Here is a 23,613-nt window from a genome sequence, read left to right as displayed (position 1 = left end):
CAACGTGGCTGCTCTGAGAGACTCCGAGAGAGGCAGAGCAGGAGGGGCTGCCAGGACCTACCCCTGGCTTCCAGCTCAGCAGCTGGGTCGGGGACACCGGGTGCGGCTCCATAAACTCTCCCCACATCTTCCCATGGCCTGGCACCCACACTGCTAGGCCAGGCAGGCTCCGCCTCTCCAGCCCTCACCCTGCAGGGTCAGCCAGGCTCCCTTGTAGCCAAGGTGCCCTGCAGCCAAGGTGTGCCCGCCTGCCATACCCAGGCCAGCCACAGATAGGCTCGGGCTAATGCTGTGTCCCAGGGCCTCGGCTGGCCTCCCCTCTGACACTAGAGAACTTCGAAGTTCCCCAAGCCTCACGGAAGGAAGGGGGTTAGCAGCTCTGAATGACGCTTTTGTTGAAGGCAGGTTAGCCTCTTAGCACCCACAGCAACCTGCCTTCCCCAGCGCCCACTCCAGCACCTCTCCTGCCCTGGCACCCACTTCGCTTTTAGCCCCCGGGCTGGGCATGGCTGACCTCAAGGAGAAGCAGACAAAACCCAAACCTGGCTGCTCTTGGAGGCTCCACAGCCAGGCACGTCTCCCCCAGCGGCCTGGGGCTCTGTCTTCCTCAGGGCCAGCCCACCCCACCACGGCCTCCCTGTGCAGGCAGCCTGGAGGCTTCAGCTTCAGCTCAGAACTGGGCTGCAAATACCAGCCAGGAAGCCGGCCCTGCCCCAGCCCAGGGCAGGTCAAGGATGCCAGGGTAGCAAGGGCAGAGGCAGTGGGGCTCAAAGTCCAAGATGAGAGGCCTTCTATGGTCCTGACCAGGAAGCTTCACGCTGGCAGCCATGGGAAGGCCAAGGACCTGTCAGACCTCCACGGGCTCTGAAGCCTCGAGCTGGACCTGGAGAGGTTAAGAAACACCAACAGGGCCGGGCGCGGTGACTTACACCTGTGATCCCAGCACTGTGGGAGGCCGAGGCGGGTGGATCACCTGAGGTCAGGAGTTCGAGACCAGCCTGGCCAACATGGTGAAACCCCGTCTCTACTAAAAATACAAAAATCAGCCCGGTGTGGTGGCACATGCCTGTAAACCCAGCTACTCAGGAGGCTGAAGCAGGAGAATCGCTTGAACCCAGGAGGCGGAGGTTGCGGTGAATTGAGATTGCGCCATTGCACTCCAGCCTGGGCAACAGAGCGAGACTCCATGTCAAAAAAAAAAAAAAAAAAAAAAAGCATCAACAGCCTTCTCTGAAACCAGCTTCACCCTCCCTGCCAACACTTTCCGGGCATGGAGCTCGCCACCGGGGACATGAGGGGCACCAGCAATGCCAGGGCCCAGGTCAGCACTGAGCGGCCCCTCCCAGGCCTCGCCTTGCTCCAAGTCTCACGTTCAGTGGCGTCGTCACAAAGAACTGTCGTGCCTGTTGCTATGCACAGCATGCCAGGCTGGGCACCACACTGATGCCTGACGGGCAGGAGCCCAGCGTCTCCAGACGCCCCCATCTGGGGCACGCAGCCCAACCCCAACCGGCCAGGGAAGGCAGGACACCATGGGTGAGGGCCTGCACTGAGGCTGAGCTGCCAGGGTCTGAGCGCCGCGCCTCGGCTAAGCCACTCACATGACCTCATCTGGATCACTCTCTGAGCCTCATTTCTCATATATAAAACAGTCTGGGCCAGGCACGGGGGCTCCCGCCTGTAATCCAGCACTGTGGGAGGCTGAGGCAGGTGGATCCATTGAAGCCAGAAGTTCAACATCAGCCTGCGCAACATAATGAAACCTCGTCTTTACAAAAAATACAAAAATTAGCCAGGCATGTTGGTACATGCTTGTAGACCCAGCTACTTGGGAGGCTGAGGTGGAAGGATTGCTTGAGCCTGGGAGATGGAGGCAGCAGTGAGCCGAGATGGTGCCACTGCACTCCAGCCTGGCCGAGAGAGTGAGACTCCCTCTAAAAAAAAAAAAATTAAAAAAATGTAAAACAAAATTAAAAACACATTTAGGCCTGGCGCAGTGACTCACGCCTGTAATCTCAGCACTTTGGGAAGCCGAGGCGGGTGGGTCACCTGAGGTCAGGAGTTCAAGACCAGCCTGGCCAACAAGGTGAAACCTCGTCTCTACTAAAAATACAAAAATTAGCCAGGCATGATGGCGGGCGCCTGTAATCCCAGCTACTCAGGAGGCTGAGGCAGGAGAATCGCTTGAACCCGGGAGCCAGAGGTTGCAGTGAACCAAGATCGCGCCACTGCACTCCAGCCTGGGCGACAGAGCAAGACTGTCTCAAAACAACAACAAACAAAAACAAAAGAACCCAAATAAATAAACAGTGTGAATAACAGCACCTCATAGGTGTCACCTCAGTTGCGTCACAGGCTGAGAATGATGCCTCGTACAGTAAGTGTTCAAAACATATCATCGCCACAAAACTGTGCTTGAACACCCTGCGGCTTCCCACCGCATTCGGATTAAAGGCCGAGCTCCCTGTCCTGAACCGCAGGGCCCCACGTCGCCTGGCCGCCGTCCCCTTACCCCACATAACGCCCCACACTGTCCCCGCCGCCCCACTCTGCCTCTGAACACACCTGCCTCGGGATGTGGACCTTGCGGTTCTTTGGCCTGGAATGCACCGTCCCCCGGTTTTTTATGGCTGAATTCTTGTCATTTAAATCTTCGTTCAAAAGTGATCCTCTCAAGCCAGGCGTCCCCCTCCCCGTCACTCTCTACTGCGTTACCCAGTTGTGTCTATTTGTTCGCGGCACTCATCTGACCTGCGAGGATCTCATTTGTTGACGGACGCCTCCTGCAGACGGGATCTCGTCTGTCTCGGGCCTCTGTGTCACTAGTTCCTGCAGGCCCAGCACGTGGAAGGTGCTCCCGAAACACTCACAGGCCAGAGGAACCAACTGGGGCATGGGGGAAGGAGGTGACAATGGCTCCCCGCCAGGGCTGCTTCAGGACAGGGGTCAGGAAGCCCTGCGTTACCGCTGAACACCCTGCTCCTGTGTCCACTGAATGGCTGGCGTTGGCCCAGGGGCAGCCCTGTGACAGACTCTCCCAGGGTGCTCAGGGTTTAAGGTTTAGGACCAGGAATCTTGAGACATGGCCAAGATCATCACATGAACTAGATTCCAGGAGATCATCCCGTTCAGCTCCTTCACTGAGCTGATACCAGAGAACCAGAGAGGCAAAGGGATGTACTCACGGGCACACAGCAGTTAAGTAGCAGACCGCGACGAGAAAAATGGGAAACCGTGACTCCCACCAGCCTGGTGCCCTGTCTTCTCTGGCACCTGGTGCCACATGAGCCTGAGGGCTGGGGACCCTGGAGGCCTCCCTGAGCACAGCCACGGCATCTAGGCATCGGATGGGAAGGGTGTGTGGATGTCACGGCTCTGGCTGTGCCCATCATCGGTACCAGCCCCGGCTGGGGTCACGGTCCAGGAAAGAGATCCCTCCAGATTCCGGCTCAGGAGCTAGTTCCACTGTCTTGAAGCGGGACTGGGGAAGTCTCCGTGGGGATCCTGGGGCCTCCTGGCCTCTCTACAGAAGCCCAGGACCAGCTCCAGGGGCCCCTCCCGCCTCTCCAGGGCCTATCCTGGAGGGCCAAGGGTCTACGGCTCACTGGACCCAGGACTGACACTGCGTTTCTCCCCACGGTGGGGGAGGCAGGTCACAGGCGCAGGGGACTGTCTGTTCCTCAAAGGTGCTGGGGGGCTGTCAGGACACAAACATCTTCCTGCCCCAGCGTGATTTCACAGGGGAAAGGAGGCCAAAAAACAGCACCTGTTGACCAGTTCCCAACCATCTGGGCAGTCAGCGAGGCCACTCAGCAGAGGGCCAGGACTTTCCAGCACCAGCGCCCTGTGGCCAACACCTGGCAGCTCCCCCAGACTCACACCTGCAGGCTCGGGGGCTCTTCCAAAATGTCTGGGGCCTCACTGCCTCTGGGTACTAGGGGGCAACACTGGGATCAGGCAGCTTTGGCCTTTGAGGAACCCCCTTGGTTGGCAGGTTCTCCTCTCCCTGGTCCAGAGCCATCCAAAAGCTGGGGCACCATGCCCAGCACCACTGGCTGGCCAAGCCGTCTGTGGACTGCAGGGAGGCTGGGGAGGACCAGCGCCCTTCTACCCTCCCTAGGTACTAAGAAGCGGCAGGCACCTTGCCAGGTTCACTCAGAGCAGGCTTCCTGCGTTGGCGTCTACAGCCCCCTCTGAAGTCGCACACAGTGTGTGCATGGGGTGGCTCTGTGTCTGAGTGGCCTCCAGAACCTTCATCAGATTCTTAGAGTCCAGGGTTCCTGCTCTGTGGACTCAAGCAGGCCTCTTGGGAGCTGGCCTGGCAGAGAGGTCAGAGAGTACTCATGAGGCCCCAGCAGTGAGGTCTGCCCACTCAGCGGGTGGGTAAGGGCTGTGGAAAAGAGGGAGGGTCGCCCGACCCCACTGCCATCCTGTCAGCCAGCCTGGCCGCAGTCAGGACCCACACAGAGGCCCAGGAAGAAGTGGGCTGGTGTAGGGGCCTCCAGCCCTCGGGGGAGGCACTTTGCAGTCTCCTGTCTGTGGCTGAGGGGTCGCTATAGCGGGGGTGTGTGAACAGAGAAGACACACGATGAAGCTTTCTTCCCACCGGGAAACAAGGAAGGGCGGTAAGCAGCCGGGCCAGGCCAGACTTCTATTGCAGAAGGCTGCAAGATCTTTCCTGACACCCAGACTGGATTATAAAATAAAGCACACGAGCCCAAGACGTATCTGTATCTTGTACCCAGCACCTGTGTACGCCGATGGCCAAGTGAGTGGCAGAGTGAACCTCTGGGGTGTGCACGTGGTCTGCACACCTGGTGCCATCAGGAAGGAATAAATGACAGGCTCTGCGAGGGGTGGGGTTGTCCTGCGGTGGCGATCAAGCTGAAAAAGAAAGGGACCCTTTTTCGCCTCCCCGCCCAAGACCGAGTCTCACTCTGTTGCCCAGGCTGGAGTGCAGTGGCATGATCTCGGCTCACTGCAACCTCCACCTCCCAGGTTTGAGCGATGCTCCTGCCTCAGCCTCCCTAGCAGCTGGGAGTACAGGTGCCTGCCACCATGCCCGGCTAATTTTTTTTTTTTTTTGTATTTTTAGTAGACACAGGGTTTCACCATGTTGGCCAGGCTGGTCTCGAACACCTGACCTCAGGTGATCCACCTGCCTCTGCCTCCCAAAGTGCTGGGATTACAGGCGCGAGCGTCCACGCTTGGCTAATTTTTGCATTTTTAGTTGAGACGGGGCTTCTCCATGTTGGCCAGGCTGGTCTTAAACTCTGACCTCAGGTGATCCAAGAAAGGGACCTTATTCTACGACCATCGTGAGCCTGAAGCTTCCCCGAATGGCCCAAGAGGGGCTCTCCACCCCGCCCTTCCTCAGGTAACACCTCTGATCCTCTCTGAAGCAAAAGCAGCAGCTCCCATCACAGAACACGGGACTCATGTGGGCTCAGCAGTGCCGGTGTCCAGCTTAAGAGGGGCTCTTTGGAAGTAGGGAATTCTCAGACCCACGTGGCTGTGCCTCAAGGTAGAGACAAGGTCACCTGAAGCTGCCCTCAATCTCCTCCTCAGACCCTGCCGGCTCAGCCTGAGTCCCCACTGCCGGCCAGCACCTGGCCTGGTCTGAGTCAGGAGCGTCTTGGCCTTGGTTGCTATATAAGGGCCTCAACTTCCCCCACAGACAAATGCTTCTGGACCGGCCTCCCTTCAGGCCCTCTTAGCCTCCTCACGGCTCCCCCAAGGGGACGCTGTGGGGGCGGGGTGCGGGGTTCCTCCTTCAGCCCCTTCCCCTCCAAAGTTCAACCGAGAATCTAGAAGAGGAAAGGATGGCAGGGAGAGCAAGGCACCGGGCCTGGTCTACTTGAGTGTGATTTGAGGCAAAAAAAAAAAAAAAAAACCAGGGAAAAGGAAAGAAAAGTAGAAACGCGAAGTTCAATACCGAGTGCCCTGGCTGAACCCACAAACCCAGATGCCACGTGTCTCCCAGCTAAACTCTTGCACAAGCTGACTGCCAAGTCAGGGGCTGGAATGAGGCTTCGGCCCCTGAACTCTCCTCTGGGGACAAGAACAGCCCAACCACGGGGACCCCTGCTGGTAGCCAAAGGAGCCTCCGTGAGTGTCCCTGCCTCCTCTCCCCAAGAAACCAGAGGCCCTGCACTATTTAAAGGCTCAGTTCCAATAACGAGACCTCTCCATCGGAACAGATTCTTCAGTCCCAGCCCCGGATGAGTCACACCCCTGCCTCCAGCCTTTAATGAACCTTCAGGTCAGTGGAAGCAGGAGGGTCACCAGTGTTTCTCGCACCCACAGCATCACTCAGGGCAAAGTTAACGAGGAGTTAATGAGGCGACCCCTTCTGCCAGTCTGGGCAGTACCGGGCACCCTTCCCTTACCCCATGGAAACGAAACTGCCTAATCCCAGCCCCTCGGCCCAACTGTGAAGCTGCTGCAGGAAAACGCCAGGTTAATGTGGCTGAGGATAGAAAGGAAGAGGCTGGCAGGCCTGGCCCCTCGACTCTGCTGCTCACCCGCTGTCCTGCGCACAGTGAGGTGGGAAGCACAGGGCAGACGTCCCTCTGTCCACAACAAAGACACACTGTGGCAGACGTCCCTCTGTCCATCACAGCGCTGACCCCTGTGTCCACAACACGGACACACTGTGCCACGCAGCACGTGTTAGGGGACTGAATCACTCGTCACACAGAGCAGCCCAGAGCCAGGGCCACCGTGAGCTACACTGACGCCAACTGCTCAGCAGCTCAATAGCCCAGCGTCTGCCTGGCCGCCACCCCTGCCCAGAGATCCCCATCAGACACGGAGCCACCAGACACAGCCAGGGGCAAACCCCGCTAAGGAATTCCTGAAGGGGCTTCTCAGTTCTGCCGGCCACAAATGCATAGGGAAAGAACTGAAAGTCCGGGACCTCGGGTTTAAAAGTTGCCCCCTGCCCATCAGGCGCCTCCTCAAAGGGGCAGGTAAACTGGAAGCGCCCTGTTTGGCTGGCGCTGGACCCGGAACCTGCCAGGTCAGTTTCTTGCCAACCCTGACGTTTGAGGATGGATAGTGAGCTCTGGGCTGGTGCCTGCTGGCCTCAGCAGGGGCTGGGGAGGGGATGAGTCCATGCTGCCGGGCACAGACAGCTGCCTCAGCACAGAGGGGCTCTGGCAGCAGCTGGGGCCAGCAGGGCTCTGCTAGCCCGGTCCCCAGGGAGGCTGAAGGTGACACAGGGGCCAGTGCAGGAAGCTCAAGTTGCTGCCCTGCCCAGCACTTTCCAGGGCTGATGTCACCTCTGGGAGGGCAAGTATGCTCCATGGCAGGAGCTGAAACGAAACGAGGGGCCAGTGAGCCCAAGATCACTTCGTCCTGGCTGATGCCTCAATGCCGGCTGGAAGGAAGAGCCTGCAGAGAGGGTCCTGTGAGCCTCAGGAGGACCTGCAGATCCCCACCATGGACTGGCCAAGGCCTCCCTTGTTGCTCTCTTGATGGATGGCCCCAGCCCCGGCCAGCCGGACTGGCATCCTGGGACAGCTTACTCGGGCAGTTGATTTGATCTGCAGAGTTATCAAGTGCTTCCTGTGTGCTGGGCGCTGGGTCTGGCTCTTCCTCAGATGCCCGATGCCAGGGCCCCAAGCCAGCCCCAAGGCAGCCTGCCCAGCTGCAGGACAGTCGGTTTCTATCTCAGATTTTAATCTCAACTCAGGTCTGGGGCTGCAGGGGCACCGGCGGTCTGCCCTGGCACACAGACTGAACGCCTGATGCCCGGCGGGCACTGGGCCCACAGTCAGATGGGTGGTCCCTGAAGGGAAGCCTGGAGCCCCCAGACCCGGCGGCATCCCTCCCTCCCCACAACTCTGCACAGAGAAACCTCACACGGTAGATGGTGCTGCGGTCGGCGCCCCTCAGCAAAGGGGCACCCAGCAAGGCCCGCTGGACGCAGGGGTCAGGTCGAGGCGGAACAGGGCGGCAAGACACAGACCCAGAGGCAGGCGTCTCCCCGTGGGCTGTTTGCGCTCCCGGCGTGGAAAGCAGGGTCCACCTGCCGAGAAGAAACCTCTCTTCTCCCGAGGCAGGGGCAGATGCCCGAGCGCCAGGGTCCGGGTGGGGGCGGCCCCAGCGTTTGCCATCAAGTTCAAGCCACTTAGAGCGACGCGCACAGACCCCAGCTCTGTCCCCGGACTCCACGGAGGGGGCGGGAGCGGGAAAGGCGAGCGGGACCCCCTCAGCCCCCGCAGCCCCCCCAAGCCCTGCAGCGCCCCCGAGCCCCCACCCCCGGAACCTCCAGCCCCCGCGGGCACCTTGTTTCGGAGCAGCTTGTTGCGCACGCGGCCCCAGAGCCGGGCGCCGGTATTGGGGGGGCGCTTGCTCCCGGACTCCTCCAGCTCCAGGGGTTCGCGCCCCGCCTTCCGGCTGCAGTCGGGCTGGGGCAGGACGTCGGTCATGCCGTGGGGGACGGGACGCGGCGCTGGAGAGAAGGCGCCTGCAGAGCGCTCAGCCCCTGGCCGCCAGTCCCGCTAGTTCCCCTAGTCCCGCCGGCTTTCCCCGCGCTCGCCTCCCTCCCCGCGCTCCCCTCCCTCCCTCCCCGCGCTCCCCTCCCTCCCTCCCTCCGCGTCCCTCCTCCCTCCTCCGCGTCCCTCCTCCCTCCTCCCTCCTCCGCATCCCTCCTTCCCCGCCCTCAGCGAGGCTGCAGCCCAGGCTGAGCGCCGCCTCCCGGGCCCAGGGCCTCCCCTCCAAGCCCCAACCCCGGGTTTCATCCCTGGCAAGGGCGCTGCTCCTCCCCGACCCCGCCGCCCTCCCTCGAAATAAAGTTTACACCAGCCCCACACCCCAGTCCCTCCCCGCTGGGTCCCCGGTTGACCCCTTCACCACCAGGCTGCTCCAAGGGGCCAAGCGAGGGGCCGGCAGGGGCCGGGGGCCAGGCGGGGGGCTGCATTTTGGCCACAAACAGCTGCCCTCCTCCCCGGCAAAAGACTCTGACTGCCCTGGAGTCGCACTTCCCCACCCTCAACTTCTGCCCCAGGCACCTTCCTCAGAACCAGCTTGGTGACCCGGCCAGACACTTGTGGACGGACAAGCCTCCTCAGGTGAGAAATTTAAGGATAAAGGAGACCCCTAGTGTGGGAATCCCAGTGGGAATCAGGTCACTGATCTGCTCAGGGACACGAGCAAAAGCCCAAAACGACACGGGTCACATGTCCAGACAGAGATGCCTCTTGAGGAGTCACTTTGAACCGTGGCCCTTCACACCTCACCAAAAAAGGTTTCCGCTGCCAGGGGCAGAGGACGCCACGGGCATCCCACCCACGCCTGTGCTGGGCACCGAGGACGCCACGGGCATCCCACCCGCGTCTGTGCTGGGCACCGAGGATGCTACGGGCATCCCACCCGCGTCTGTGCTGGGCACCGAGGACGCCACGGGCATCCCACCCGCGTCTGTGCTGGGCACCGAGGACGCTACGGGCATCCCACCCGCGTCTGTGCTGGGCACCGAGGACGCTACGGGCATCCCACCCGCGTCTGTGCTGGGCACCGAGGACGCCACGGGCATCCCACCCGCATATGTGCTGGACACCAAGGACTCCAGGGGCATCCTACCCGCATATGTGCTGGGCACCAAGGACGCCACGGGCATCCCACCCGCGTCTGTGCTGGGCACCGAGGACGCCACGGGCATCCCACCCGCGTCTGTGCTGGGCACCGAGGACGCCACGGGCATCCCACCCGCGTCTGTGCTGGGCACCGAGGACTCCAGGGGCATCCCACCCGCGCCTGTGCTGGGCACCGAGGATGCCACGGGCAACCCACCCACTGCTGGGCACCAAGGACACCACGGGCAACCATCTGCTGCTGGGCACCGAGGACACCACGGGCAACCACCCGCGTCTGTGTGGGCCAGAGGACGCCACGAGCAACTACCTGCATCTGTGCTGGGCACCGAGGACGCCACGGGCAGCCACCCCGTCTGTGCTGGGCACCGAGGACGCCACAGGCAGCCACCCGCGTCTGTGTTGGGCCCGAGGACGCCACGGGCAGCCACCGCGTCTGTGCTGGGCACGAGGACGCCACGGGCAGCCACCCGCGTCTGTGCTGGGCACCGAGGATGCCACAGGCAGCCACCCGCGTCTGTGCTGGGCACCGAGGACGCCACGGGCAGCCACCCGCGTCTGTGCTGGGCACCGAGGACGCCACGGGCAGCCACCCGCGTCTGTGCTGGGCGCCTTGAGAGAGAGAAGAACTTGTTCTTGATCCTCAATTTAGTGAACTTTCTAATCGCACACTAGGACACGAATTACATCTCAAGGTAACAGTACAAGTATGGTATTCAGAGAAAAGAGAAAGGCTGAATCCCAAATGGTTAACTATGCAAAACCCAGGGGTGTCTGGGACCTCGGACCTCTGCAGACCCCGGCACAGCGCAGAAAGGAAACCAGTATTTGCACCGTGGCAACCACAAACCAGGTCTTTCAAACGCCCAACTGCATGTGAGCCTCACATTCTTGTCATGTTGGTGTTACTGCCCTGTTCTAGAGAGGTGAGGACAGGGGGTCAGGAGGTCCAGTTCTGGCCAGGGTTACACAGTGCCAAGTGAGGACGGGGAGGTCCCCCCAAAGCCCTTGGTGCTCACAAGCACTGTGCCTTACTCAAGTATGGATGATGCTTTGGATTCAGGAAAAAGAGCTGGGTCAGGACATTTCTTGGTTGACCCCAAGGCAGGGGGGTCGGGGCCCAGAGACAAGCCCTCGGCATCCGGCGTCAACGGCCAGGCAGGTGTCAGGATTTCTCCTCGGAGGCCTTGGTGTTTTTTTGAGAAATAGGTGGCTTCCCTGCAGAGACAGCCAAAGTCAGAGCTGCCTTTCGTGGAAGGTGGGCAGGGACCAGGCATCATGGATTAAGTCACTCATCCCTCCCAACTTTATGAAGTCAGTACCAGCATCCCCACTTTACCTTTGAGGAAACGAAGGGCTCTGACAAGCTGAGCTACGTGTCCAAGGCCAGGACAAGCGGGAACACAAACGGAGGTCTGGCTAACTCCAAAACCCACACCCCTGTCACTCACTGGGATGCCCTAGTGTGGCAGGATCTGGCCCTGTACCGTCTTCCGCCTGGCTGGTGGAGGGGGCCCTGGGGCGTCCTGCCTGGGGCCTGCTGGGCTAGAACGGGGCCTGGGTCTTCACTGTCCCTGCTGGGGCAGCCAGACCAGCTCCATTTCTTCCTGGCTCACATGTCACACCCACCCCTGGACGGTGCACACGGAGCCTCCTCGTACCTGAGCTGCTAAGTGGGGGCTGAGCCACAACAGCCTCGCCAGCACCTCCTGAGGGGGAGGTGGAGAGACGGACGGAGGTAGGAACATGCCTGTGTCCCCTAACTGAGGCCTGAGTCACCCTTCCCCACCCCTCCTTCGCCTGCCCCTTCCAGGGCTCCAGGAGGACCCAGACAGCCCCTTTACACAGCCATAAAACCATCTCCTCCAGGAAGGCTCTGCTCATTCCTCAGGCCCCACTGCTTGGTCCCACTCATGTCATTCTCTTTTTTTTTTTTTTTTTGAGACAGTGTCTTGCTCTGTGGCCCAGGCTGGAGTGCAGTGGTGCAATCTTGGCTCACTGCAGCCTCCACCTCCCCGGCTCAAGCAATTCTCCTGCCTCAGCCCCTCAGGTAGATGGGACTACACGCACCCGCCACCACGCCCGGCTAATTTTTGTATTTTTAGTAGAGACGGGGTTTCGCCATGTTGGCCAGGCTGGTCTCAAACTCCTGACCTCAGCCTCCCAAAGTGCTGGGTTTACAGGCGTGAACCACTGCACCTGGCCCCACTCATGTCACTCTAGAGGCAGTGACTGAGGGCCTGGCTGCATGCCCGACCCTGGGGTGGGGGTTAAGGCATCACAGAGACGAATCAAAAACCAGTGCTTGACAAAGGGGCAGCCAAGAAAGCAGAGATGTCCATCAACAGGAAGCAGACAGGCATTTGTGCATTTGGCACAGGTCACTTGTGCACCTACTAGGCACCATGCCCAGATGGACAAAACCTACACAAAATCCCGTATTACGGCCTCAGAACAGGACAGACAAAATGCCATGAACGTGGAGAGACACAATTTCCAGCTGGAAGGCTTCCTGGAGGAGAGGGGTCGGTGTGGGGCCCTCGGGGCTGTGGGGAAAGGCCATCTGCCCTCGCTGGGTCCCAGCTTTACTCTACCTCCCTCCAGCAAATGTCCAATGGCTGCTGTGTAACTGGCTGGTAAGGTGCCATTATAACTGCTCGCCACGTTTGCGCTGCAGTGCTCCTGGCGCCGTGACTTAACTTCGGAATCGGCCCCTCACTGGCTCTGTATGGTCCCCCTTCCCTGCAGACTGCAAGAATGCGTGCCCCTCCCTGTCGCCGGGTGTGTGGGAGAAGGGGGCAGTGTAAATCCCGTTCCCAACGCCCGGCACTCATCTGTCTTAGGAACCACAGGCTCAATACTTGTCTGGGTAAAGCAAGCTCGGATTGGATGAACGATGGCCAGCTGGTCTCCATGGTGACCTAAGTGCCTTCGTAGATGGGTAGCTGAGTTGGGAGTCTTCCCCTGAGACGCTCATCTTTCCCTTCTTCCCTAGGGACTGGGGGCTTCCTCTGGGGACAGCGCAGACTTGCCTTCTCTCCCCCAAGCCCGACTCATTGCTTCCTGGAGTCAATGGTCTTGGGTGGAAGAATATCCGTGCAAGACAAATGTCCCCAGCAAAAGCAGAAATCTGAATTCTAGTCCCTGCAGCCCACCACGGACCCCTCATCTCTGTTGGGTTTGGCTCAGGCTATCCCAACTACCTGGGAAGTGGCCACACTCCTTCCTCCCTCACCCCTTCCATCCCCCACACCTGCTCCCTCACCCCTTCCATCCCCTACAACTGCTCCTCCCACCCCTTCTATCCCCCACACCTGCTCCCCACCCCTTCCATCCCCCACACCTGCTTCCCCCACCCCTTCCATCCCCCACACCTGCTCCCCTCACCCCTTCCATCCCCTACACCTGTTCCCCCCACCCCTTCCATCCCCACACCTGCTCCCCCCACCCCTTCCATCCCCTACACCTGCTCCCCCCACCTCTTCCATCTCCCACACCTGCTCCCCCCACCCCTTCCATCCCCCACATCTGCTCCCCCCACCCCTTCCATCCCCCACACCTACTCCCCCCACCCCTTTCATCCCCCACACCTGCCCCCCACCCCTTCATCCCCACACCTGCTCCCTCCACCCCTTCCATCCCTACACCTGCTCCCCCCACCCCTTCCATCCCCCACACCTGCTCCCCCACCCCTCCCATCCCCCACACCTGCTTCCCCCAACCCCTTCCATCCCCCCACACCTGCTCCCCTGACCCCTTCCATCCCCCACACCTGCTCCCTCCACCCCTTCCATCCCCCACACCTGCTCCCTCCACCCCTTCCACCCCCACACCTGCTCCTCCAACCCCTTCCATCCCCCACACCTGCTCCCCCACCCCTTCCATCCCCCACACCTGCTCCCCCCTACCCCTTCCATCCCCACACCTGCTCCCCCCCACCCCTTCCATCCCCCACACCTGCTCCCCCCCCCTTCCATCCCCACACCTGCTCCCTCCACCCCTTCCATCCCCACACCTGCTCCCCCCACCCCTTCCATCCCCCACACCTGCTCCCTCCACCCCTTCCATCCCCTACACCTGCTCCCCCCACCCCTTCCATCCCCCACACCTGCTCCCTCCACCCCTTCCATCCCCCACACCTGCTCCCCCCACCCCTTCCATCCCCTACACCTGCTCCCCCCACCCCTTCCATCCCCACACCTGCTCCCTCCACCCCTTCCATCCCCTACACCTGCTCCCCCCCACCCCTTCCATCCCCCACACCTGCTCCCTCCACCCCTTCCATCCCCCACGCCTGCTCCCCCCACCCCTTCCATCCCCTACACCTGCTCCCCCCCACCCCTTCCATCCCCCACACCTGCCAGAGCCCTCCTCAGATGACCCGCAAGCCTCCCCTGGCTGGATAAACAGAGCCTGGGTGGTAAGGCCCCCACGAACAGATGTCACTGCCTTTGGAATTAAAAACATTCCTAGTGGACTATCCCATCCTCCCTCAGCCCCTCCCCAGGCTCTCTGCCAGGGGAATGAGAGGGGCTGTCCCTGGGGAGACGTGGGTGGGACCCCACATTACTCCTAGGGAGGGGGTCATGCCACCCAGCACAGCTGCAACTGAGGTAAAATCAGGTTAAGGTGGTCAGCAGCCGCATCAATGAGGAAAAAAGGTCACATCCTGCACCGTGCGGGCGGGAGGGGCAAGGACTGCAGCGGGGCTGCCTTGGTGACAGCTGGGGGTGGGGACAGCTTCCAGGCAAATCTGCCAGCCTGTGAGCACCAGGAGGAAGGTTCTGTCTCAGAACCTAGAAATGCAGCTGCCGCCTTCCTGGAGTGACCTCCTTTTTCCCACCAGAACAATGCTCCTCTCCCCCAGCCCACACTTGAACCCCGATTCCTCGTCCTCTCCGCTGGCGCAAATGACTCCACGAGAGGGGGTTTCTGAGCAGCCAGCTAGACCAAGCCCACAGGCGCCCCAGTGGGGATAGCCCGGGAGCCAGCTGGGGTGGGGAGAGCCCCAAGAGACCGCCCAGGGAGTCCAGAGCCCAAGAGGAGCCTGGCACCCAGCTGAGGACGGGCACCGAGGGGAATGTGGCTCAGGTCTGCCAAGAACACTCCCTCACTTAGCACTAGAGGATCATGGCACCGGGTGGGCATCAAAGGAGCAGAGCTGGGGGGCAAGAAGGTGCTGGAGGAGAGCAGGGCGGACCCGAGGCTTTGGGGGCTGCAGAGAGCCTGCCAGTGGGTCCTGCCCAAAGACAGGCGCAGGCTCCAGGCTGACAGAGAGACAAGCAGGCTGTGCATGGGAGCCCGGAGTGCCCAGTGCCCACACAGAGGGCATGCGAGTTGGGCGGGAGGATGGCACGTTCCGGGGACAGCTGTGGGGGAGTGGGGATGGGATTGTCCCCCTAACTCGGTGGCTCTGTGGTCACTGCATTCTTACTGTGTGTTCTGACCGTTTCCTGTACCGACCCTAACCAAAACCTACGGACTGGAAGGCCAAGTGTCTTCCCGGAATGAGACACTGAAACTCATTCTAGGTTTTTCTCCCCACCCATCAGATACCTCTGGGTATCTGCAATGTTCAGAGCCTGCATTCGGCCTGGGGACAGGAGTCACCCAGCAGCCAATAGCAGAGCAGACCCTAGGAGCTATAGCTATGTTTGTTTCCTTCCTTCCTTCCTTCCTTCCATCCACCCACCCACCTTCCATCCATCCACCATCCATCCATCCATCCACCCACCCACCCACCCACCCATCCATCCACCCACCCACCCTTCCATCCATCCATCCATCCATCCATCCATCCATCCACCACCCACCCACCCATCCATCCATCCACCCACCCCACCCCATCCATCCCCACCCACCCACCCTTCCATCCATCCATCCATCCATCCATCCATCCACCCCATCCACCCATCCATCCATCCACCCACCCATCCATCCACCCACCCATCCTTCCATCCATCCATCCATCCATCCACCCACCCACCCTTCCATCCATCCATCCATCCACCCACCCACCCACCCACCCTTCCATCCATCCATCCATCCATCCATCCACCCACCCATCCAGGTGGGGCTGGGAGGGGTCCAGGGTGAGCTCAAGGTTGCAGATGGGCACAGTGTAAGGAAGAAGGCAGGCAGGACGAAAGCGAGTGGCTCCATGGCCCAGACCTAGGCCTGCCCATGGTAACCTGCTGTCCTCCCAACTCCCCAAAGGCCTGCGCCAGCCCATAGGGCAGTCCTGAGTACGTGCTGCTTCTCGCACAGCTCCAGCCTCCCTCTGCTTGACCTCCAGCCTCTCTCTGGCCACGTCAGGCTGGTGTCACCAGGGTGCTAGGTGGTTACAGGTGCGGAGGAGAGGCTGAAACAGCCCAAGAGCTTGTCTGCTGCAGGAGAAGTGTCCTGACAGCCTGTCCCTGGCAATCCCTAGCAATTCTCACAGCACATTTGGTCACGGAAAAGGGTGAAAAATGCACTTGAGCCTTTGGGAACATCTTGCTTATCTAGAACAAAACTCACCCAGGGACAGAGTGGGCAGGGCGTGGCCCCTCAGTATGCTGTCCCTACCACCGGAAGCCCCCTGGGCTGCTTGCCTGCTCCTCCTCCCGGGAAGGAGGGGGTGTGGCCGGGTCTCCCAGCACAGCCAGACATGGCAGCCTGAGGCAGGAGGGGCTGAGGCCTGAAGGTGGGATGGGGTCGCCGAGCCTCCCTGCTCTTTCTTCATCCTGGATTCCCGAACACCTCCCTTCCGCCCAAGCTCCGAGCTCACGGTGGCCAGAAGCAAGCCCTGGGAGCCAGGGACCCGTGGACTCAATGGCCATGTTTTCTCTCTGGGTTCAGTTTCCACAGCTGTCAAATCAGGAGCTCAGAACAGACACACAGTCTCTGGTGAGATTGCTTTTCTGCTGAGGATGCACCCCTGCCTTTTTTTCCAAATGAAATTATGCCGACGTCTCCCTGCCCACCTCGTCAGATAAAAGCAGAAGCAGAGAGAGCAGGCACCCTGGCTGAAGAGGGGACGTGGGGCCCACCAGCTCACACCTGCTTTTCCACCACCCCTCGCCTGCCTTGGGGCTCACGTCCCTCCCCGGAATTCCCACGCCCCACAGGCAGAATCTGAGGCACACCCCACCGCCCGCCCTCCTTTCAGGCATCTACAGCTCAAACCTTAGGTTCTGTGGGTGGGCCCCCAGCAGCTCATACAGGCAGTTCTCCCGAGGGTCTCCCTCTCCATCGGGGTGGGGGACGAGGGGGGGGTCAGAGAGATTAGGGGCTTTGTAAGGACACCTCCGGGTCAGACGCTGAACCTGCAGCTCCTGTCGTGTCTCCACGTCTCTCCCTGCTTTGGGAAACTCGGGGCTTTTGTTCGGTGGCTGTGGGTTCACTCCGGCAGCCTCAAGAGGGAACAGCGCCTGTCTAGTGGGTCGGGCGGGTGTGTCTGGGTCATCTTGCATCTCGCCATGCTAGGGTCTTTCCTGAAGCCAGGGCAGCTCAGCGCTTGCCTCTGAGGCTGTGAATACGCTGTGCCCAGCCCTCCCTGCCCCAGCCCAAGGCTGCAGGCTGCACTGGGGCTTAGACTCTCACCCAGTACCACCACTGTCCACGCCCCCGGGCCACGGCAAGGGCAGGGCTGGCCACCAGGGGCTGCTGTGAGTCTGCGGTGGCCACAGGCTTGAGGGAGGCCAGCAGAGCCCACCCTAAAGGTGACCCCCACTCAGCATTCATCTGCAGCCTCAGCCCTAACTCAAGGAATTCTCTGGCAACCCTTCTGCAGCATCCTTCTCTTGAAGCTTTCAGAAAACAAGGAAAGAGGGACAACCCTGGAGCTGATTCTTTGGACTCCTAGGAGGAAGCAGCAGCCTCCGCCCGCAGGGAGGTTAGCGGCTCATGGGGAGGAATCTATGTCTGCGGCTTTCGCCTCAGCGAGTTTGCTGAATGCCCACGGACCCGAGAGGACGCTCTCTGAAGGGTCGCCCGAGGTTGGCCGGCTAAGATCAAACCCAAGTCCTGTGCCTCTGAGTCTGGGAGCCCGGCACCCAGAGCTGAGAACACCTTTGTTCTGGTTTGTCCGGAGGCTGGATGTTCTCAGGGCCTGACTGCATCGGCTCCTGAGGTCCTATCTGGACCGGCTTCTCTGCGTGGTGCCCACCCCTCAGAGGCGGGTCAGAGGGAGTGGGCGCCAAGCCTGCCTGACAAGGTGGTACTTCCCAGGGGTGGAGGGGAGCAGGGGGAGCCGACTCACGCCTGCATCTGCTTCCTGCCCAGAATCCACTGGACAGAGTCCAGGCTCCCAAAATCAGGAACACCTGGGCAATGGAGGCGGCTGAGCAGGGCTGACGAGAGAGGTTTGTGCCCCACGTCTGGAAAAGCTTTTGATGGCAGGCACTCTCGAGGGACCCTGCCCCTGACTTCCCCCACCCAGGACAGGCTCTGCTGCCCACTCTCCAAGGAGAACCAGGCGTCTAGACCTGCCTTGAAGAGGGACAGCAGGTGGGAGTCTGGGCTGGAGAACAAATGTGCCCGAAACAGCTGGGGCGGGCGGGGCCAGAGCAGGACAATGGCTGCAGTCACGGGCCCTGGGAGGAAGTGGAGAGTGAGCAGGAAGTAGAACCAGGCCTGGGGCTCAGCCTCCACGGTCCCCATGTGCCTGGGGAACTGGCACAGGGGTGGAGGTGGCGGCAGAGGGAAGAGCCCCACATGGACCAGCTGTGAGGGCCGCAAGCAGCAGGGAAGTGGAACTCCTAAGCCAGGAGCCGACGCGGGGCCTGACATGCACTCCTGGCCTTGGCGGGCGCCAACATGGGCTGATCTTCCAGGGAGAGGTCACTCCGGTGTCCTGGGACAGGGAGCTACGGGGGCTTTGCGTGCCAGGGCAGGGGTTGCGGGCAGGAGAGATGGAACCAAAGGGAAAGGCCTGTGTTCCTTCCCAGTTGAACCAAGGCCTCCCTCAGGGCCAGGGGCCCGGCTATGGTCAGTGAGGCCCACGCATGAGGCCTGGAAGGATGAACAGGGAAGCACTGAGGACCCACGTTAATGGCCATCGATCATCTTCCTGGGAGGGGTCCCAGTACCACCATGAAGAACGAGAGGGGGCCGGTGCTGGAAGGGGCTCTGGGCTAACATCCCAGGGCCCCCAGGACGTGCAGGACCCTCAGGCAGAGTCGAATGGGAACAAGAGACCCCTTGGGGGCCAGAGGGAAGGAAGTGGGGCAGGGGAGCCCTTGACTCCTGCCCTGGCGGGCTCCGGCCCCACGTTCTCTGTAAGCTTCCTCGTGCTCTGCAGAGTAATTGAAACCAGAAGCTGCTCCCCAGTCGCTGACAAAGGCCCCTTGTTCCCGACCACACCGGGCCAAGCTCAGAGCTGCCACACTGGGTCATGGCAGTGAAACCTCGGGCCAGCCGGCGGTGAGGGCCCCAGCCTTGACTTCCCCGCCCCTACTATGAGGTTGGTTCAGCAAAGCCAGTCTGACCCCATCAGCTTAAAAAAATTATGCTGCCTCGGCCAGCCAAAGGCCCCGACCCAGGGGACCACTTACAGGTGACAGCCTTTAGGAGGGGGCTGCTGGACAAGTGACACCCAGAACCACTGGAGGGAGGTGGGGGACAGGGTGCCCGAACCTGCCAGCTTAGGGCAAACCGCGTACTGACTCCATGCCAGGCCCCGGGTCAAGGGGTTCATGGACCCTCACATTCAGTCCTCTTACAGCCCATCTGACAGGTCAGGAAGCTGAGGCTCAGAGAGGCAAAGATACTCGCTGTGTTCTCCCAACTAACGATGGAGAAAGCTAGACTCAGCCCCCCAAGATCTGTCTGGCCTCAAAACCCCGGCAACACTGGCTGAACGATCCAAGTTCTCTTATTTTCCTTTTTCTGAGACAGAGTCTCACTCTGTAGCCCAGGCTGGAGTGTAATGGCGCAATCTCGGCTCACCGCAACCTCCACCTCCTGGGTCCTGGTTTAAACAATTCTCCTGCCTCAGCCTCCCAAGTAGCTGGGATTACAGGAGCACACCAACATGCCCGGCTAATTTTTGTATTTTTAGTAGAGACGGGGTTTTGCCATGTTGGCCAGGCTGGTCTCGAACTCCTGACCTCATGATCCGCCCGCCTCGGCCTCCTAAAGTGCTGGGATTACAGGCGTGAGCCACTGTGCCCGGCCTAAGTTCTCTTGTTTTCTTTACCAGATGGTGAGGTCCTGGTCATTCTTTGTACCCACAGCCCAGGGCCTGCCATTCAGAGGATGTATCATAAACAGAAACAAGTGAGTAAACTCATGAAAGTGTGGACATGCATGTCACAACACTGACTGGCTCTTCCAGGTATGTGAGATACTTTAAGCCAGTGCTCAAGGTGGAGTAGGAATAGTTATCCCCATTGAATCAATAAAGAAACTTGGCCACGGACAGACAGATCAACAGATGTGGCACCTACACCCACGGACGGATGGACAGATAAATAGACATGGCACCTACATCCACAGATGGGCAGATAAACAGACGCACCTACATCCACGGATGGACGGGCGGATAAACAGACATGGCAGCTACATCCACGGATGGGCGGATAAACAGACATGGCACCTACATCCACAGACAGATGAACAGACGTGGCACCTACATCCACAGACGGATGGATAAACAGACGTGGCACCTACATCCACAGATGGACGGATAAACAGACATGGCAGCTACATCCACGGACAGATAAACAGACGTGGCAGCTACATCCACGGACAGATGGATAGACAGATGTGGCGTCTACATCCACAGATGGACAAACAGATGTGGCACCTACATCCACGGATGGACAGATGGATAAACAGACGTGGCACCTACGTCCACAGACGGATGGACGGATGAAGAGACGTGGCACCTACATCCACGGACAGACGGACGGATAAACAGATGTGGCACCTACATCCAGACTGATGGATGGATAAACAGACGTGGCACCTACATCCACGGACGGACGGGCAAATAAACAGACGTGGCATCTACATCCAGGGAAATTCTATCCAGCCTCAGAAAGGGAGGAAATTCAGACACGCAGCAGCATATGCGTGAAGCTCGAGGACACAAGGAGGACAAATGCTGTCTGACTCCACTTACGTAAGGTTCCCAGAGTGGACAAATTCGTACAGACAGAAAGCAGGCAGGTGGTTACTGGAGGCTAAGGGTGCAGGAGTGGGGAGTTATGATTTAATGGGGATGGGGTTTCGGCTGGGGAGGGCCAACAAGTTCTGGATACACACATTGGCAACGGCTGCACAGCACTGAATCCCCCTATGGCCACGGAGCTGGGCACCCAAAAATTATTTTTTGAGACGGAGTCTCATTCTGTTGCCCAGGCTGGAGTGCAATGGCACGATCTTCGCTCACTGCAACCTCTGCCTCCCGGGTTCAAGCGATTCTCCAGCCTCAGTGTCCCGAGTAGCTGGGACTACAGACGTGCGCCACCACACCCGGCTAATTTTTTTTAATTTTTGTAGAGATGGGGGTCTCACCATGTTGACCAGGCTGGTCTCGAACTCCTGACCTCAGGTGATCCATCTACCTTGGCCTCCCAAAGTGCTGGGATTACAGGCGTGAGCTACCGCGCCCGGCCCCTAAAATTTATTAAAATGGTAACTTTATGTCATGTATATTGCACTACAATCTTTTTTTTTTTTTTCAGTGGAGATAGACTCTTGCTCTGTCACCCAGGCTGGAGTACAGTAGCGCAATCCTTAGCTCACTCTCGCCTCCTTAGCCTCCCGAGTAGTCCACAGCTACACCATGTGAGCTGCTATCCCTGGCTTCTACCACTATTTTTTCTTTAAAAAGGATAAAGGCTGGACATGGTGGCTCCCACTTCCTTCCTGGCCCGGAACCTGCCCCTCCCACCACAGAGTCTTCCCTGTGCCCAGGGAGGGCAGCCCTGGCAGGCACGTAGGGAAGTCGAGCTGCCCCCCAGGCACAGGGAGCAGAGGTGGAGTGTGGGGTGGGGGCTGTCCCCAGCCTGCGGTGAGCGGGGGAATGACGAAGCAGGGCCGGGAGGTGGGCAGTGGGTGCAGAGGGCCCCTCGGGTTTAAGTAGCTCCTTGGTCTCAGACCCTTCTCCAGTCTGGGGACAGTGGCAGAAACTGAGCTGTGGGCCCCGAGGGAAAGGGCTCTCCTCAGGCCCAGCCAGCCAAGAAGGGCCGGACCCTGGGAATACGCTAATCCGCTAGCGGGCAGGTCGCAGTTGGAACAGCAAGGCTGGAAATAGAGTAGGATAAACACAGTGGAGTCCCCTGGGACCAGGAGCCAGGGCAGACTACACCGGGGGCAGGGGCAAGAGCCGGTGGAGGGGGGAGGCTTCCAGCTAAGCGGACCGGGTGGGGTCCCTGAGTCTGGGGCCCTTGTTCACCCACTAACAAGCTCTGTGACTGCGGCTGCCTCTCTCACCCTTGCTGGTGTCCATTTCCTTCTCTCCGGAAAACAGGATTGGATTAAATGCCCTCTAAGATTTATTCCAGGCCGGGCGCCGTGGCTCACGCCTGTAATCCCAGCACTTTGGGAGGCTGAGGCAGGCAGATCACCCGAGCTCAGGAGTTTGAGACCAGCCTGGTCAACATGGTGAAACCCTGTCTCTACTACTAATAATAAAAATCAGCCAGGCGTGGTGGCAGGCGCCTGTAGTACCAGCTACTCGGGAGGCTGGGACAGGAGAATGGCGTGAACCTGGGAGGCGGAGGTTGCAGTGAGCCGAGGTCGCACCATTGCCCTCCAGCCTGGACAGCAGAGCGTGACCCCATCTCAAAAAAAAAAAAAAAAAAAGACTTCTTCGGGCCAAACCCCCAGGAATCCTCTCCTTTTATTCATTCCTTCTACTGGCCTTGCTCGCAGCTCGCCGCCACCCCTGCTGAGGCTCTTGACTTTCCTGGGACCCTCCCTTCACATTCCTGCCTCCCTGCCAGGCGGGTCCATCCCCCGGAACGCCCACCCTACTCCTTTCTGCAGAAGTGGAGCCTGCCCACCTTGCTGGAATAACACAGAGCCTTAGCATAGCAGTTGCGCTGGCCGTTCTATACCATGATTTCTATAAAGAATATAAAGTACTTTTAACAAAGTATCCAAAAAGGTGCTTAGGAAGACTCCATACAGCTCTGGAGAAAAGGAGATTTATAATAATCCATGAAAACAGAAAAACAGACAAAACAGGTCCTGATTAAATCTATATAAAAATGTGTATACCTCAAGAAGGGAAAAGGCGCAGAGTAAACTGGCTGCTTTGGAGGAGTGAGAGTAAGGATGGTTTCTGATTAGGTTTCAAGTCTCTTTGCTTCTACTGCAATTTTCTTTCTCATACAAACATTGCTTTCGGAATTAAAAAACCCAGGGCTTCCAAATCACTCTCGTTCCACCTCATCCTTGAAGCCTCCCTAATTCCAGCCCCTGGTGACCTTTCTGCCTTTGAATTCCTGCGGGACAATCTTCCATTTTCTTACAGCAGGACAATCTTCCGTCTTCTTACAGCAGGAGGCAGCGGGACATCTAGAAATGGGCTCTGCAGCCAGCTGCCCGCCCTGGCTCACTCCTGGGCACATGGCCTTGGCCGGGCTCCTTAGCCCCAGCTTCCTCATCTTTCTAGCTGTGATGACATTCCTCTCCCACAAGGTCCTGGGAAGATCCCCTGAGACAGCAGATGGACGCATTTAGCACCGTGCTGGGCTCGTCCTGGGCTCGCTCGTGTGTGCACGGCTATTGTGACTGACATCTAGCATTCTTCTCACTGGAGAACACGGATCAATATACTTGTCTTTCCAATCTGACAGTGGGTCCCTGGAGGCCAGGACCCCGTCCTGGGCTGGGGACCTCACAGACGCATGCTAAGTGCCCCTCCTGTTCTTTTCTTTTCTTTTTTTTCCCCAGACAGAATCTCACTCTGTCTTGTCCAGGCTGGAGTGCAATGGAGCAATCTCAGCTCACTACAACCTCCACCTCCCAGGTTCAAGTGATTCTCCTGCCTCAGCCTCCCAAGTAGCTGGGATTGCAG

At 59.5% G+C, this 23,613-nt stretch overlaps 1 protein-coding gene across 9 annotated transcripts in view; it reads right to left on the bottom strand.

Moving 5' to 3' along the window:
- ABR (ABR activator of RhoGEF and GTPase) overlaps positions 1-23,613 on the bottom strand; it is a 219,670-nt gene that overhangs the window by 19,610 nt on the left and 176,447 nt on the right. The window contains exon 1 of one of the 9 annotated variants that reach the window (XM_030800507.1): positions 8,292-8,535. The exons of the other annotated variants lie outside the window; for them this stretch is intronic. Coding sequence (XP_030656367.1) covers positions 8,292-8,435 — 144 coding nt within the window. The 5' untranslated portion in view covers positions 8,436-8,535. Of the gene's footprint in view, positions 1-8,291; positions 8,536-23,613 lie in introns of those variants that run through there. 9 annotated transcript variants of the gene reach the window in all.

The sequence above is a fragment of the Nomascus leucogenys genome, chromosome 19 (genome assembly GCF_006542625.1).
Source record: "Nomascus leucogenys isolate Asia chromosome 19, Asia_NLE_v1, whole genome shotgun sequence".
Lineage (NCBI taxonomy): Eukaryota > Metazoa > Chordata > Mammalia > Primates > Hylobatidae > Nomascus > Nomascus leucogenys.
This window is presented reverse-complemented; position numbering and strand designations above follow the sequence as displayed.